This window comes from Pseudopodoces humilis, chromosome 7, assembly GCF_049639895.1.
Source record: "Pseudopodoces humilis isolate 2021_Gansu_Grassland_sample_001 chromosome 7, ASM4963989v1, whole genome shotgun sequence".
In the NCBI taxonomy this organism is placed as follows: domain Eukaryota; kingdom Metazoa; phylum Chordata; class Aves; order Passeriformes; family Paridae; genus Pseudopodoces; species Pseudopodoces humilis.
Genome location: NC_142206.1, coordinates 30358877 through 30374079, shown reverse-complemented (window position 1 = coordinate 30374079; position 15203 = coordinate 30358877). Strand labels below are relative to the sequence as shown.

General features: G+C 39.9%; 1 protein-coding gene across 1 annotated transcript; it reads left to right on the top strand.

Annotated features, from left to right (window-relative positions):
- The first annotated feature begins 160 nt into the window (after nucleotides 1-160).
- Nucleotides 161-10629, top strand: EIF2S1 (eukaryotic translation initiation factor 2 subunit alpha). The gene is made up of 8 exons (XM_005520355.2): nucleotides 161-266; nucleotides 2112-2353; nucleotides 3815-3894; nucleotides 4319-4470; nucleotides 7022-7128; nucleotides 8919-9016; nucleotides 9647-9790; nucleotides 10085-10629. Exons 2-8 carry the CDS (start codon nucleotides 2113-2115, stop codon nucleotides 10208-10210), a joined length of 948 nt encoding a protein of 315 aa, XP_005520412.1. The 5' UTR covers nucleotides 161-266; nucleotide 2112; the 3' UTR covers nucleotides 10211-10629.
- The last annotated feature ends 4574 nt before the right edge of the window (nucleotides 10630-15203 follow it).

The following is a 15203-nucleotide window of genomic DNA, read 5'->3' as shown; positions in this document are numbered from 1 at the left end:
AACCCGGATGCCCGCGCGGCGCCGGGCGCTCCGCTTGTGGTCACGTGTCCCCCGGGGCCGGCGCTAGGAGACCCGATTGGCTGAACCCGCGGTTCCGGCCGCCCGCCGCCAGGGGGCGCTAGAGGGGAGTGTGGCCCCTCTCACCTGGGCGCGCCGGCGCCTGCGCAGCGGGGCGGCAGGGGCCGGGCGCACGCGGCGGCACGAGCGGGGCCAGCGCGGGAGTGCGGGGCGCGAGCGCAGCGCGGGACTCCCCGGGCCGCAGCCAGGTACCGCCGCGCGCCCCGCCGCGCGCTCCGCCTCCTCCCGGGCGGCGCGCGGGGCCCGAGGCACCGGCACCGCCCGGGGCCGGGGCCGGGCCCGGGCTGACGGCACCGGCACCGCGCCCGCAGCTCCCCGGGCCTCCCGGGCCCCCCGCCGGCGCCGCGCCGGAGACGGGCTTTGCCTGGCCCCCACTCCGGTGCGGCGGCGGTCGTGGGGCAGCGCCCGTACCGGCGGTAGTCGGGCTGGCTCCGTTTCCGCCAGTTGCAGCAGACGTGCGGCCGCGAGGGCCTCGGTCGAGGCGTGTCCAGCCTCTGGAAAAGATGAACTCCAGCTCCGGCGCGCTGGGCGTAGTGTGCTCCTGGGGATCTTCCACAGAAGGCCAAAATAAAAACCTTGTGATTGTGGAGAGAGGAGTGAAGTGCTGAGCGGTGCTTGTCCGCTCGTGCTCGAGTTTGCTGTGCCTCGAATTTGTCGCTTTGCAGTGCGGCTTTCTCATATACCCCATAAGTGCCTGCAGGATTGAGCAGAGCTGCATTGAGTGGACCAGAAAGCCGAACTAAAATTTTCCTTTCTAACCTAGGAGGTTTTTTGTTCAGCTTCAACTTGCACAGAGTTGTACAAAACCTTCAGAGTGTTTTTATAGTGCTTTGCTAGTCTGTGTTTCCCCTTTTTACGAGTCAGGAGTGGAAAAAAAGGGCGGACATAGTCTTCTGAATTGTTTGGGCATGTGTAGGTAGCATTTGGCATTACCTTCCTACAATGATTTTAATTTTTCTTGTAGCTTGAAAGCATTGGCACTGCTGTAAAGATCATGACTAAAACTTCAAAATGGTGCCTAAATGATCCACTTCTGAAGGAGTGATGCATTTGACTTGGCATCTTAGGCTCCTGCTGCTGTAGAAAATTTTCTGTGTGAAATTTCAAGCCATAGACAGCTGAACTAACCTAGTTAGACGTTTTAAGAGCATATGGATTAATCATCAGAAAAATAATGCAATTCAAGCATTCCTTCTTAGCACTACTTGATTATAAAATGTTTTGGGGTTTTTTTTTAATGTATAATGAAGGAATTCTTGTTTTTTCATGTGATTTTGCTGGTCTTTTTCCCCTCCTGACTAGCAATCTGTTGGGGGGTGCTTTTTTTGCCTTTTCAGTGGTTCAGGCCAGGCTAGTTCTGTTCTGATTAATGCCTTTGTTTCATTTGCTGACAGTTGGCCTCTGGAGCAGGTCTTGCAGGATTACTCTGAACGTCTTGTGCCGAGTTTAAAAGTCATCTGGAGTCTGCTTCTCCTCAGTACTACAGAAGCTTCCATCTGCCTCTTCTTTTCTTAGCCTCACATGTTGTCTTACTATATACATACAAAATCCTTCATAAGCACTGCAGGCTTCTCTCCTGTCCTCCTGCTCTTCCAGTCCAGTTGAAGGTCCTTGAGAGTCCCTTCCAACTCAGAATATTCTGTGAATCTGTGAAAATGTTACACATTCCCAGGAATTCAGATTCATGTGAGGTGTGCGGTGGCACCTTTCCACCACTTGAAGAAGCCTTTCCAGTGTGCTGTGTATAGGCAGTATGACAGCTGAAGAGGGTAATGAAGTTTGGGTAGCAAAGCCTTTTCTACCTTAATGCAAAAAATAGCATTTTAGGAAATGGTTGTGATAATGTTATTTGAAATACAAGTTAATTTATTATTTAATTATTATTAAAACCTAAGCACAACCTTATCCTAATTGCTACTTTTTCTGCCACTGTTCCTCTGTCCTCCCCAGTTCTTGCTGGTTTATTGCCATGTTTGTAGAAGGCAGTGATGTATTGTGGAATGAAATCTTTGGTTTTTCTGCTCGAATTCCAGAATGCCAGGACTAAGCTGTAGATTCTACCAACATAAATTCCCCGAGGTGGAAGATGTAGTGATGGTGAACGTTCGGTCCATTGCTGAAATGGGAGCCTATGTCAGCCTGCTGGAGTACAACAACATCGAAGGCATGATCCTCCTCAGTGAGCTGTCCAGGAGACGTATTCGATCCATAAACAAGCTCATCCGGATCGGCAGGAATGAATGTGTTGTGGTCATAAGAGTCGACAAAGAGAAAGGTACCTGGGGATATGGTGGGCTCTCTCAGGATTGAATTCGTAGACATAAATGCAGATGAAGTGAGCAGGTGTTTGTGGGGTTTTGCCAGGGCTACTTTTTTTTGGGCATTGAAGTGAAATAGACCATCACTGACCATACCTATGATCATTCTTCTGTTCCTTTGTGTCCTTTGGGAGCTGGGTTAATGAAAGGAAATCACATTAGTAAAGAATTAAGTACGTCCTCACCTGATCAGTCACTGAACTATAGTGAAGTGGAATTTTCTTTTGAGATCTGTGTAGATTTTCTAAGTCAACTGAAAAGAAGGATCATTTGCCATAGACATAAAAATCTAGATGCTAAGCATTTAGTGCTCACCATCCGTCCTGTTTGTTAACAAGTCTCAAACCTTGTCGATAATGGTGAAGACAAGTATCATTGTGAATTCTGTAGGGTACAAGTTAAAATTGTACAGGCAATTTTGGTTTTTGCTGTCTTTTGACCATTTGAATCTTTGAAGGTTTTTTAAATGTAATTTCTATTGAGAACATTTCAGATTTTGATAATACTGTTTCACGCAATCTCTAAAATCTCTATCCAGCTATATAGGAATAATAAACACTGAGCACATGTCCTAGAAATGTTACTGTCAGTATGATGTTTCTTAAGTTATATGCTTTTCTAGAATGCTTCCAAAACTGCAGTTAACTCTGAGAATAAATAATGAATGACAGGATGAGAAAAAGCAAAGACAAACGAGGACAAGAATAAACTTATTTCAGATAAATCTGAAGTGAACTAAGTTTCCCAGCATCTCAAATTACACTTTTACAAATTGATTTTGTTTTCATATTAACAGAAAGACACATCTGGAATTCATCTAGTGAATTTTTGTTGAATTTTTATTGAACTTACTGGAGAAACTATAAGTCTGTGAGAAATAGGTGGAGGCCTTTTAAAATTTAGAAGAGAGTTCAAAAGAAATTTTTTCATGGACATTTTTGTCATGCTGAGTCTGTTTTATTAAGAAACTGTTGAGAGCTAAAGTGATGGGGTGCCAGCCTTGAATTAAATTGTGTTGAGCACTACAAAAATGTGCATTAAATTTGCTTCTTTATATGCAGGAGTGATTTTTTTTATTTCCCTCTAACTGTACAGAAATGTAAAAATAGATCACTAGTTGCTGAGAGATTAGGAAAAATTCTTGAAAATTTGCAGAGAAAATACTCAGGCAGTAATTGAAAAGAATGATGTTCAAAAAATTTGCTACTGTAAGTATTTACATTTGAAAGAATTTTTTATCCTAATTTAGATCATAATTTGCTTAAATTCATCATGATTTGGTCTTGTTTTTCTCCGTAGTGGGGATATTGTAGGCAGGGGGCAAATCCTGAGCCAAAGTGTTCTTCAGGAGTTTCTCTTGATGGAGTCAGACTTGGATTGCACAATGGCTGACACTTTAAAATCATCTTCCCCAATAGGTTATATTGATTTGTCAAAAAGAAGAGTTTCTCCAGAGGAGGCAATCAAATGTGAAGACAAATTCACAAAATCAAAGACTGTAAGTTGCCTTTCTATATTTAGGCCCTGTGTATTTCCAGCTTCTTTCTTGAGCAGCCAAAATGTGCAGACGTAAGATGAAAGTAAAGCATTCATGTGTTAGGCAGACTGTGATTCTTGTTTACCCATGCAAAGATACATAACCAGCTCATGTGTCTGTGAGTGTTACATGGTAAACTGCTTATTAAATAATGAATAGATCAAGAAAGATGTCAGCTGAGAACTTATGATGTAAATGGGTATATTTAAATGGTCAGAAATCCAAAAGTATGTGCTGGTTTACCAATTGTGGGCAATTTTTTTATTGAAAAGATGTGCAGGTGGTTTCAGGCTCCCATCTGCTGTGTGGTCTTAACACTTCCAAACAGAAATTTTTGTCTGCTTTCAGTATTTGGTTTGGGGTTTTTACCACTCCTGTGTTGCAGGTTTACAGCATCCTTCGCCACGTTGCTGAAGTCTTGGAGTACACTAAGGATGAGCAACTTGAGAGCCTGTTCCAGAGAACTGCCTGGGTGTTTGATGACAAGTACAAAAGACCTGGATATGGTGCTTATGATGCATTCAAGCATGCAGTCTCGTAAGGATGACTTCTGTGCTTCTAGAGGCTCGTTTCAAATTGCAGAGAAGTATTCCCCGAAGTAGATCTGTCACCACATTCTTTTGGGTTGTATCATTCTGGGTTTCTTTCCCAGAATCAGTATGGAGAATATACTGGTCAAGTAAATCTAGTAAATTTTGGCATCAGGTCACAGAGGAAGAACCACTGGTCTTCATTTGTCTGTCAGAATTTGCCTGGTTTTAGTCCCAGGCAGATTTTATCAGAAGTATTTAGCTCTGTGTCTGAAGATGTTTCTACTCAGAGCTGATTGTCACTCTTCCACTGCACAAGCAGCTTTTTTCTTTTTTTAAATGCAGCAAGCTGACTTGTCACTTCTCTCCACTTCCAAACTTAAAGAATGGGATCATAAACTTAGAAATGGAATTATGAACAGAAAGACGTAGAAATGGTGATGCTAATGAAGCATGCACTGGGATAGAGTGCTTTTATTGTTTTGAGTCTGATATTTTAATCTGCTTTCAGAATTAAAGTATTTGGTTTCCCTCTACAGAATCTACTGTGAAATTGTCAATCCTAAACTGGATTTCTCAGTAAACATTGCCAGTTTTGTTCTTTTGTAGCACCTGAGTGTGTGAGTGGTGAGCTGGAATTGAATGCTAGATGGCAGTAATAATGCTTTTAGAAGTGGCGGTGACTCTAGGCAGTAGGGCACTTGGTAGTGTTTTAAGTAGCTGGAAACCAGCTCTGTGTTTTGGAGGAAGAAACAGCTTGTGTCTTCATTTAGAATTAAATGTGTTTTGTTTCATATTGTAATCGTTATTTTCTGATGATAGCAAATTTACTGGTCATACTGCTGTAGGGCAAATCTGGACATACTGCTGTAAAACAAATTCCAAGGGCAAATCTGGACATATTGCTGTAAAAGGAATTCCAAATCACTCTTAACTGATAAATACCTAGTTAAACACCTGTATAATAGAATTTTTTTTTAAAAAATACCTCTAGTTACACTGGCTGGTTTAGCTTCAGTTGTATACTCATGAAAGTTCCTGAGCACAGGCCTTTTGTTACTCATTTGCTATTCAATTGGGAGCACAAACTTCTGAAGCTGTCTGTTCTCAAAACATCTTTCTATCAGTAATGCCTTAAGATTTCTGACAGTGGACTGCAACTTTTATTTGTTCCTGTTGTGCTCCTACATAAATGTATAGCAGTGGAGTAGAACAATGTGGATATTGCTGCCTTCCTGTTCTTGCTGGGGTGCTGTGTGAGGTCCCTCTAAGAATTTGGCTTGTTATTCCTTTCTTTGTACTGAGGATTAGTGTTTTAGAGTTTCACACAGCATGATACCTGTGGCAGAAATTGGACAGTGTATTTCCCTTCTAATCAGTAAAAATTAGACATTGGGAATCTATTGTTGAAAGGCTACCAAATGCTTTAACAGGTGGATTTAACAGGATAGTTTGGAAATAAAGCAGAATTTGTATGGACCATAAATCACTTCTGCCATACAGGTTTATATTTTGATCTGTAAAACCTGTCATGTTTCTGGGTTCTGTTTGCTTGTTTGGCCCTTCTACTCTCTAGACTTAGTGTACAAAAGCATGAAAGATGATGTTTTATTAGCAGCAGAGACCAATCTCTAGTACTCTGGCTTTTGGGCCATTTTATTTAATTTCATGTTTGCCTGCTGGTAGTATTGTAGGTGATCTGGTAGTTTTTTTCAGAAAACTGTTACTTTTGACTCTGCAGAACAGGAACTGTTTTTGTGAGTTCTTTGGTTATGTTCTCTGTTTCAGATAGATTTGTTCTCTGATTCAGATAGATTTGGGATAAATTTAATACAGCAATAGAAAATTGACACCACTCCTTCAAAAAGGAGCTGCTAATTTATATTGGTAAAAAACAGAGGAGTTTGCTTCTGTGATCTCTGAATTTGAAACTATTAGCCTGGGATTTAAAAAGCCTTTATCCTTGCTTTAGCTGAGAATGGAGCCAGCAGATTAGTATCTGTCTGCAATCCAGATACTGTTAAAAACAAGTACAGAAAAACTTGGAATGAGTGTGGGTTACTTTGTAGACTGACAATTATATTATGTTTGAATGAGACACTAGAGAAATAATTTTAAAACTAATCTAAAATAATTCAAAAACTCCAGATTCATCATGGAGTTGCTTTTATATGGCATGAGTTTATCTTCACGTTGGAGGCAATATAACTATATCAAGAAGCTGGATACTTGTCACATTCTGTTTATCTCATATAAAGGGAGCAGGAGAGAAGCCATTCCTTTGCTTTAAAAGAAAAATTAATTATTCAGATGATTCCTTCCAGGAACAGATCAAGTAAGCTACTTACTGCTGTGTTTACCAATAGAAAATGCTTTGAAAATAAATGTGTTAATTTTCTTGCGGTGTTCCAATGGGTTTTTAAGAAATTTCCCTGTTTTTTTTTTTGCCTAGTAGATATCTAGGATTATTCATAAGAAATAGAAATAGTACCAGAAGTTTATGTTGTGTTGTATTCCTCTTCAGTATAACTTCTGTAACGTTGCTTTGCTTGGCTCAGAGACCCTGCAATCCTGGATAGCCTGGATCTGACAGAGGAGGAGAGGCGTGTATTGATTGACAATATTAACAGACGTCTGACACCACAGGCAGTCAAAATCCGAGCTGGTGAGTTCTTTCTTCCCACATGCCCCTTGAACCTGTCTTGATGCTGAGATTGGGATAGTGTATCTCGTTGCAAAGTATAAACTCAGTCAAAACTTATGGTTCGTAATGCTGATGTTTGAATGGAGCTGTTCAGAACAGTTTAAGATTAACAGATTAATCTGTTAAGATTAACAGATAAAGACACCTTAATCAAGGATTGCTTTCAAATTGCCTGTGTGGGTTCTATCCCAAAGTGCAAGATGGTTTGGCTTTTATTTTTCCTCCCAAAGTGCAGATTCCTTGGAACACAGTCTGTCATACTGCATTGGCACACAATGAAACAAAATTTTTTATAGTTATCACTGCATCTGCAATATTCTTCTTCATTATTCAGAGTTTTAAATTCATTGATTCCCTGACAGGATGATTGAACTCTGTCAGCACAGCTACAGCATGTGCCTTAGTGACTTGTTCATAAACACGTGAAAATAGTATTTCTAACGGGTTGATTGCAAACCATTCTGTAGAATATATCAGCTCAAGCCTAGCACATCTCTAAAGTATGAGCTAGTTTGGCTCATAGGAATTTAGTGTGGGCATAAAAAGCACATGGCTGCATGACTTCAGAAGACATACTTCAAAACTGTAAATCTGGCTCTACAGAACAATCTAAAAGCAGGCTTGCCATAAAACAGATAGTGTAGCAGAATCACAGTTTTAAGTAGATTGAGAAACTGCCTCTGCTCTGCAAGTGTATATTGAAGAGCATTAACACTTGCTGATTACTGTGCAGAGAAGAGCCTTTTCACATGACACTGAAGTCAAGAAGAGAGTACAAAAAGTAAGGTAATGTAAAATTTCTCTACCTCTTGCTTTAGACTGCCAGGAGTTAACACAGGCTTCAAAAGTTTGGTTTGATTGCCACAAAGAGTGCATTTACTAACATGAATAGCACTTCATCACTTCTGAAAATAAAGTTACTTGATGAGCATGTCTTCTTACTTCCTTCATGCTGCCTGCTTTGTTCTGATGGTCAAAGTCCTTAATTTTGTCATCATTGCAAGTGTAGAATCTTGCCATTGGCTTCTGCTCTATCCTGAAGCTGACTGGGATGTTCCTGTGTTGATTTGTTCCTGATAGAATTAGCAGGTTTTTTGTGAGTCACCTGGAAGTGAAATTAATTTCTTTGTGTAGCTTAGTCTTGTGCCATTGCTATGCAGGTAAAGAAATCTTTGTCTTTACACTGGTCAAAGAATTACAGATATCATCAGCATTCATTTATGCCTTGATTTTCAAACACCTACAAAAGGCTATAGCTAACTATAATTCTAACCATATGTTAACCTTATAAAAATGTAATCTAATGTTCAAGTGATCCATCTGTCGTAATTGCTGATGGAATTCCTTAACTTTGTGGATGTGTTCCTTTTCAAGTTTCACTTTTCCTGATCTTGCATTTTCTTTGGTATTTATTGCTTTTATATCTTCATCTCTCCATGTGAAGTACATAATTATTGGTGTTGTATTTATTGGATGAGAAGTGAGTGAATATGAGTGTATCATTTTATATCCCAGCTTTTCAAAGCACAGTGTAAAATGTTGCATTATCTAAAGAATTTATGAAGACTCTTACTTCAACTACAAGTCAAGCAAATGTGGTACCTTCCTCAGATTTGGGAGCTACTGAGCCTCTCATTGTGGATAAACATTGGTTGCTAAAAAGATTTATTAAAGCTTAAGTTAAAAAGATTTAAATATTTTGCAATTCTTGGTAATGGTAAAATTTTATTATTTGTATTTCTCTGTCATAGATATCGAGGTGGCCTGTTATGGTTATGAAGGCATAGATGCAGTAAAAGAAGCTTTGAGAGCAGGCTTGAACTGTTCCACGGAGAACATGCCCATCAAAGTGAGTGTCAGTCTTAATAATGGAATCAAAAGCAAAGTTTTCTGGTGCCCTCAGGGACCAGTATGTAGCTCTCTGCCCCACCAAGCCATGTGCCTGATTTCCAGCTCTTCTCCAGCAGGGCTGTAACACATTTCTTAAAGCTGTGCAGTCCTTCCTGTGGTTGTGCAATGCCTTTCAAAGTTGGGAAGTTGTATTTATTCTGTTCAATTTATTAAAGTCTAGTATTGGCACAGAACATACCCACTGTTCCTTTATGCAGTCTTAACCAGGGAGCAATAAATACTATTTTCAGGTATAAGATTGTGTAAGAAAAGAAAAGTTTGCTTCACTTATGTTTGAGTGTTGATAGAATGAGTACTGTACCCAGGCCTAGTTTTTCTTCCCCAACAGTTTTTGGATATTAAGTGAACTACTGAGTAAGTGGTTTTAAAAAAATTTGGAAACACTCTCTCCTTCGAAAATTACTTTTTGTAATAGTCTCTTGTAACAAAAAAAACCAGTCATTCAGTCATCATAAAAAAACCACAAAATATATAGGTTTTAATGCTTTAATTGTTTGGTCTAACTAGGCATAATCTTTTCCTTCGTTACTGAGTTTGCTTTCTTTCCCCAATCTTTACAATGTGGTAGATTAACCTGATTGCCCCTCCTCGTTATGTGATGACTACAACAACACTGGAGAGAACTGAAGGACTGTCTGTTCTGAATCAAGCCATGGCTGTAATTAAAGAAAAAATTGAGGAGAAGAGAGGAGTCTTTAATGTGCAGATGGAGGTAAGAACAAATTAGATTCTGAAGTACAACTTTGTTCTTGCAGTATTTCTAAAGTAAAGCAAGATTGGTAGTGCTACAAGAAATCTTAGCAAAAAGTTACTAAAAAAACAGAAAAATTGGAACCTCTGTGTTCCTGAAATAAACAAAAGGACAGAAAATCTAATTTTCCTGGGTTTTATTGTGTGACTTCAGGTTGTATTTTATCTCTTGCTCTTTATGTAGAATCAGAGCCTAAAAATCACGTGACCTTTCTTTATGACAGTTTGCCATGTGTTCTGGTTTGTGTTTTTTCAGCCTAAGGTGGTCACTGACACAGACGAGACTGAGCTTGCAAGGCAGTTGGAAAGACTGGAGAGGGAAAATGCTGAAGTGGACGGGGATGATGACGCCGAGGAGATGGAAGCCAAAACAGAAGACTAAATGTTCTGGGATACTTAGAAGAGAAACCATATGAAAAATTAGAAACCCCATTGCAAACACACTGGACTAAATGATTCCAGTATTGAAAACTTCAAAAGCAAATATTTGAAGTGTTTTGCTGTTCTAAAAAGACCAAAATGTAAAAGGCTCTTCTAACTAACATTTGGTGCAGCAACTTACACAAATTGAGCCCTTTGAAAGGAAGGTGCCTAGTCAAATTCAAGACACAGATCTGGCCAGACGGAGTTTGCAGCCCCATACTTACACTTTCATACATAGCAATTCCTAATTGGTGATTACAGCTCAGTGCTTCTGTTCGTGATCTTTCCTGGGAGCAGCAAAACCAAGCAAGCGGAACAGTTCTATACAGAATGTATTTGAGCAAATACTTAATAAATTTCTGGGCTATGTAACTCCAAGGTTTTGAGTTTTTTCCTCCTCTTCTGTCACATGGCCTAGAGTGGTGTGAATATAAAACGTGGAACAGTATGATCAATGGTGATTCCTCTTTAATTGAAAGGGCTTTCTTTTGTTTGCTTTTAATCAAGCTGAGAATGAGTGGAACAAAATGTTTTACATTACTGTTTTACTTGCAAGTTTGTTGATGCAGGCTTGTTTAAATCAGCATTTCCTTTGTTCATCATCTGCATTTAGGGACTGAGAACTTGAAAACTTTGAAAATAGCTTGTTTCTATTCCAATAAACAGAGCTAATAAATGAAAAACTACATATAGCTGCACTTTGCTCTGATAGGTGAATGTAGCAGGAGCTTTAATGAGCTTAAATACTTCAAAATGGGCAGCATTGTCCGTGAGCTCATGACCTTCAGTTTTGCCTACCCTACATCCCATTTACACTGGACTGAGATACTCATTCTAGAAAAAAACTGTTTTATCTTCTCTGAAGAAGAGAAACAAGATGTGCTTTCTAAAGTGAAGTAAAAAAAAATTAAAATCCTGTTTTCCATGGGAAATGTGGGAATTGAGGGGAAAGAGTTGTGCTTTTTTAAGTAACCTTTCCAACTTGCTAGATTTCTAAATGTGTTGGTATTTTTTTCGTTGTCATGTCCCATACTGCCCATTTTTTTTCCTTAATATTTTGTGATGCTAGAGGGAAAATGCATGAAGAACGAGGCTTTGAGCATTAACTAGGCATCCTTATTACTGCCATGGTACAAACTATATACTTGCTACGTGATATTGCCACAAAAGGCATTCTATGAGGGCATACGTACTGCAATGTGCTGCTTGTCCATGCTGGGATATCAGAGAAGTTAATGTGTACCCAGCTCTGATAGTAAAGCAAAGCCAGAAAAGGTATGTAACTTCCAGTTTTTACAGAATGTTGGAAAATATGTGCATTTGAATGTGCAAATTCGCAAAATGAAGAAAAAAATGTTTTTAATAGTTTTAGTTTTTAATAGTTTTCTCAAATCTTTTCAGCAGCTGTGTATGACAGCCTTCCAAGCGTGCCCATTCACTAAAGTAGTGATTTGACTTCTGTTAAACACAATAGGTGAGTAGTCAGAGTAAAGAACAAAGTATTTTAAAACTCTGTCACCATGTGATCTCCGTGCCATAATTCTGTAAAGGAAAAAGGACTGACAAATGAGCCATGCATGCTCCAAGGAAGGAAGGAGTGCAGTGAAGGGATTACAGTTAGTATAATCTGTGAGAGCTGTTTTGGTGTGTTAATTGGTGAGCATTGTTTCTGTCAGTGATTTAGAAGTTTGTTAAATTTCTTGAGTAGCTACCAGAACATTTCTAATTAGAGCTGGAATGTGCTGGTGGGTAAAAGTCTGAGTCAGTTCTGGGTGCCTGAAAAAAGTGACCACGGCGGTGAGGGTGATAGCAAAGCGAGTTCAGATAAATGCATGCCAATCACTTGTCATCCTGTCAGAAAAACTCAGGCTCTCCCAATTTGTTCTCTTGAGCATATTTCAAGGAAAAATAACTAAAAGACATGAGACAGCCTGATGGATCATTCTTACGCATTGCAGAAGCGGGAAAAGGGAGGTGTGAGGTGTTGTTTTGGAGGCCTGTTACTGAGGGAGTTCTGGGGCTTTGCCATGCGCCACTTAAAGATCTTTAGGAGTTGCTGAACTGATGTCTTGTGTCTCAACCTAGCTCTTTTTCTATTCATGGAACTGCCTTTGCTTACCAAGTGCTTAAAATAAGGGGTTTTTGTGAATGTCTCAACGTTAAGTTGCTAAATCCAGGGAGCACATTCCTACTGTTCATTAGCTACTGTGCTGTTTGTGCAATAGTAGTCACAAGGCCAACATCCGCACTTGCACTTAACGTGGTCAGTGGAAGGGAAGGGGACAGGTATACCTGTGGACAGGGCTTGGACTGATGTGTTAATTGTAAGGATCTCAATTTGACTTTGCTACCCCAAGCTGATTCTCCACGATTGACTGCTTTGAAACAGTTTTACCTATAACATTTGGTAAGGACTCAATGCAAAAATCCATCCCAAACAAGGGTGTACTGACTGAGGTAACACACAGCCCAGTATCCTGCTTCTAATGAGGATAAATAGTGGTTTCTAAAATAGGGGTGCCCTGCTCTCTTGGGGCTGTTGTGGTTTGTCTGGGTTTTAATACAGTGACAAATCCTTGCTGTCTTCTCTCTGATTTTGGCCCATGGGTTTTTCTTTAGGTCCAGTGAAGCTGTTTTTCTTCAGAGCAGATCTGCACTTTGATTTTTAAGAGTGTAGACAATGAAACAACTGTTTCCAAATACTTCCACCTTTATACAGTTAACTTTTCAATTGCTGTTATGTCAGAATACTATTGAATGCTTGTCCTCTTTCCCTTCTATCTAGAAATGTTTCATCATGCTTTATTTTGATGTGGTTTGTTTTCATCATATTTCATCCCTAATCCACTAAAGGAACTAATTTAATGGGGGTGTTGCACTGGAGGGCAAAGTCCTAAGAAGCTGCTTTGAAAACTGTGGTGTCTGTAATGCCACAGTGCCTGTGTGACATGATGATACACACTGGGCACGGCAGAGCATGGGGATGGGGTTTTCCTTTGGGCAGGTTCCCTGAACCAGCTGTGTGATGCTTCTTGAAGCACTGAGTGGAAGGTACCAGCAGGGTCAGCCGGCTGAAACAGTACAGCCTGCACTCAGAACTGTGGAGGCTACTCCTCCCTTCCCTGTATCCTTGAGTACCATCCTGTGGTCTGGAAGGCGGCTCTTTCTGGCCATCCAATTCCAAATTCTATAGCATATAAAGTATTTGGGAGTCACTTTGAAGGCAAGAAAATGTCAAGCACTCAGCTGTTCTTTTTTTGTTATACTACTACACTGATGTGGAAAGCACTCTAAAATGGATCTGAGGAAATGGGTACTCTTTTCAGTGAGTTTTAAGGCTCACAGAAGATTCAATGTAGAGCTCCCTAAGTTTATACAGATCAAAGCATGTCCTTTTCCACCGGAAGAGTTCAATGCCAGAACTTGTATTCCCGGCCCATGCATGAATACGACAGCTCAGATCTACTGACTCATTTTATACTACCTGACCCTGAAAGATCTGTGTTTACTCAGCCTCAGGGAGCAACACAGGGGCAGTTTTTCAGCCTTGATTAACTACAGAATGAGACAGGGAGGAAGGGACGTGTGTATGATAAATATGCAAAGTATTGAAGAAATACTTTTGAGTCGAGGTATTGAAGGAAGTGAAGGCTCTATATAAGAAGTACTTGATACGAAACCTGTTACTTAATGACCAGCTGAAGCAAGGCTTGCTTCACCTTTCACCAGAAGTTTGACAATAGAATTCTTTGTTGCTAATGTTAATTTTGCCAAGATCTGTCTGCAAAGTTGTGGGTGGTCTGCATGCTGGAGAAAAGGAGCTTGTCAGATCTTCAGTGAGGACTGCTTATGGAGCAATTCTGAGATCGTTGTCTGAGCGAGAGCCCCCTGCAAGCTCCTACCTGTCCTCTCTAGCCTGAAATAGCACCTTGGATAAATTGCCTGCAATAACAAGCTGAACAATGTGAAGTCAAACCTCAAATACCAAACAGTGGAACACGGTATTCCTGAAGCTGGTTATATAAAGAATACATGTTCAGGAAATGCATGCAGCAGTAATGTCTCTTGTGAACCTGGACTCAAGTTTTCTGGGTTTTTTTCCCACTCCATTGTATTTCTGATGTACAAAACATGGTGAGCTGAATTTTTTAATTTTTTTTTCCTGCTGACTTTATCAGGGATTTTTTATTTTAAGGCTACGATTATATTTTTAAAAATTACCAAAATTTCCATTGTAATATTTTAAAATATTACATAACAGCATGAAAAAGTACTTCTCCAAGTGTTCTGTTACTGTGCTTACTTTAGGTAGACAGAAGAACAAACATACTGTGATATGACTTACTGAGCCTGTTGCCTTGTAGCTGCCTGCCTTTTCCCAAGAGGCAAAAGGTGTACAGTAGGAGCTACATAGATAACTTCTGCTTTTGAAATATCAGCCAGCATGTTTTCTCTTTATACAGAATACACTTCTCTAACTTCTAGCAGTGTTTAGTCACCCATTGTATTCTCATGGCCTCTGCAGGACTCTTCTCTAAGTTGTCTCCAGTACAATGTTGGTTTCAATTCTTCAGTGTCTCACTATTCCTAGCTAAAAGTTATAAAAATGTATAAAGATAAGTTTGTTTGTTCCTTTTCCTTGGTACATGAAAATGTGCCCCTTGATATTGGTGTCACTTTGTCTTACTGACCTCTGTACTCTTTACATAGCAACGAATGCTTTTGTTTATTTGCTATACTCTACCTTATAATTCTTATCATAGCCCATAGCTCTGCCCACATATATCACCTTAATTTTAGTGAGTCATGGAATGCTGACAGTACAGCAAAGGCTATTATTTCTGAACAGCAGCACTCTGAAATATTAATACTGGTTTACTTCATCAGGACAAGATTGGTAAATCTATTAAACAGATTTGTCATCATGGTACCTAAATTATTCAAAAACACAA

Coding starts and splice junctions, on each gene's coding strand:
- EIF2S1 (XM_005520355.2), top strand. CDS start 2,113: ATGCCAGGACTAAGCTGTAGATTCTACCAACATAAATTCCCCGAGGTG. Junction 4,471..7,021: donor GCATTCAAGCATGCAGTCTC/GTAAGGATGACT, acceptor TGCTTGGCTCAG/AGACCCTGCAATCCTGGATA. Junction 9,017..9,646: donor CGGAGAACATGCCCATCAAA/GTGAGTGTCAGT, acceptor ACAATGTGGTAG/ATTAACCTGATTGCCCCTCC.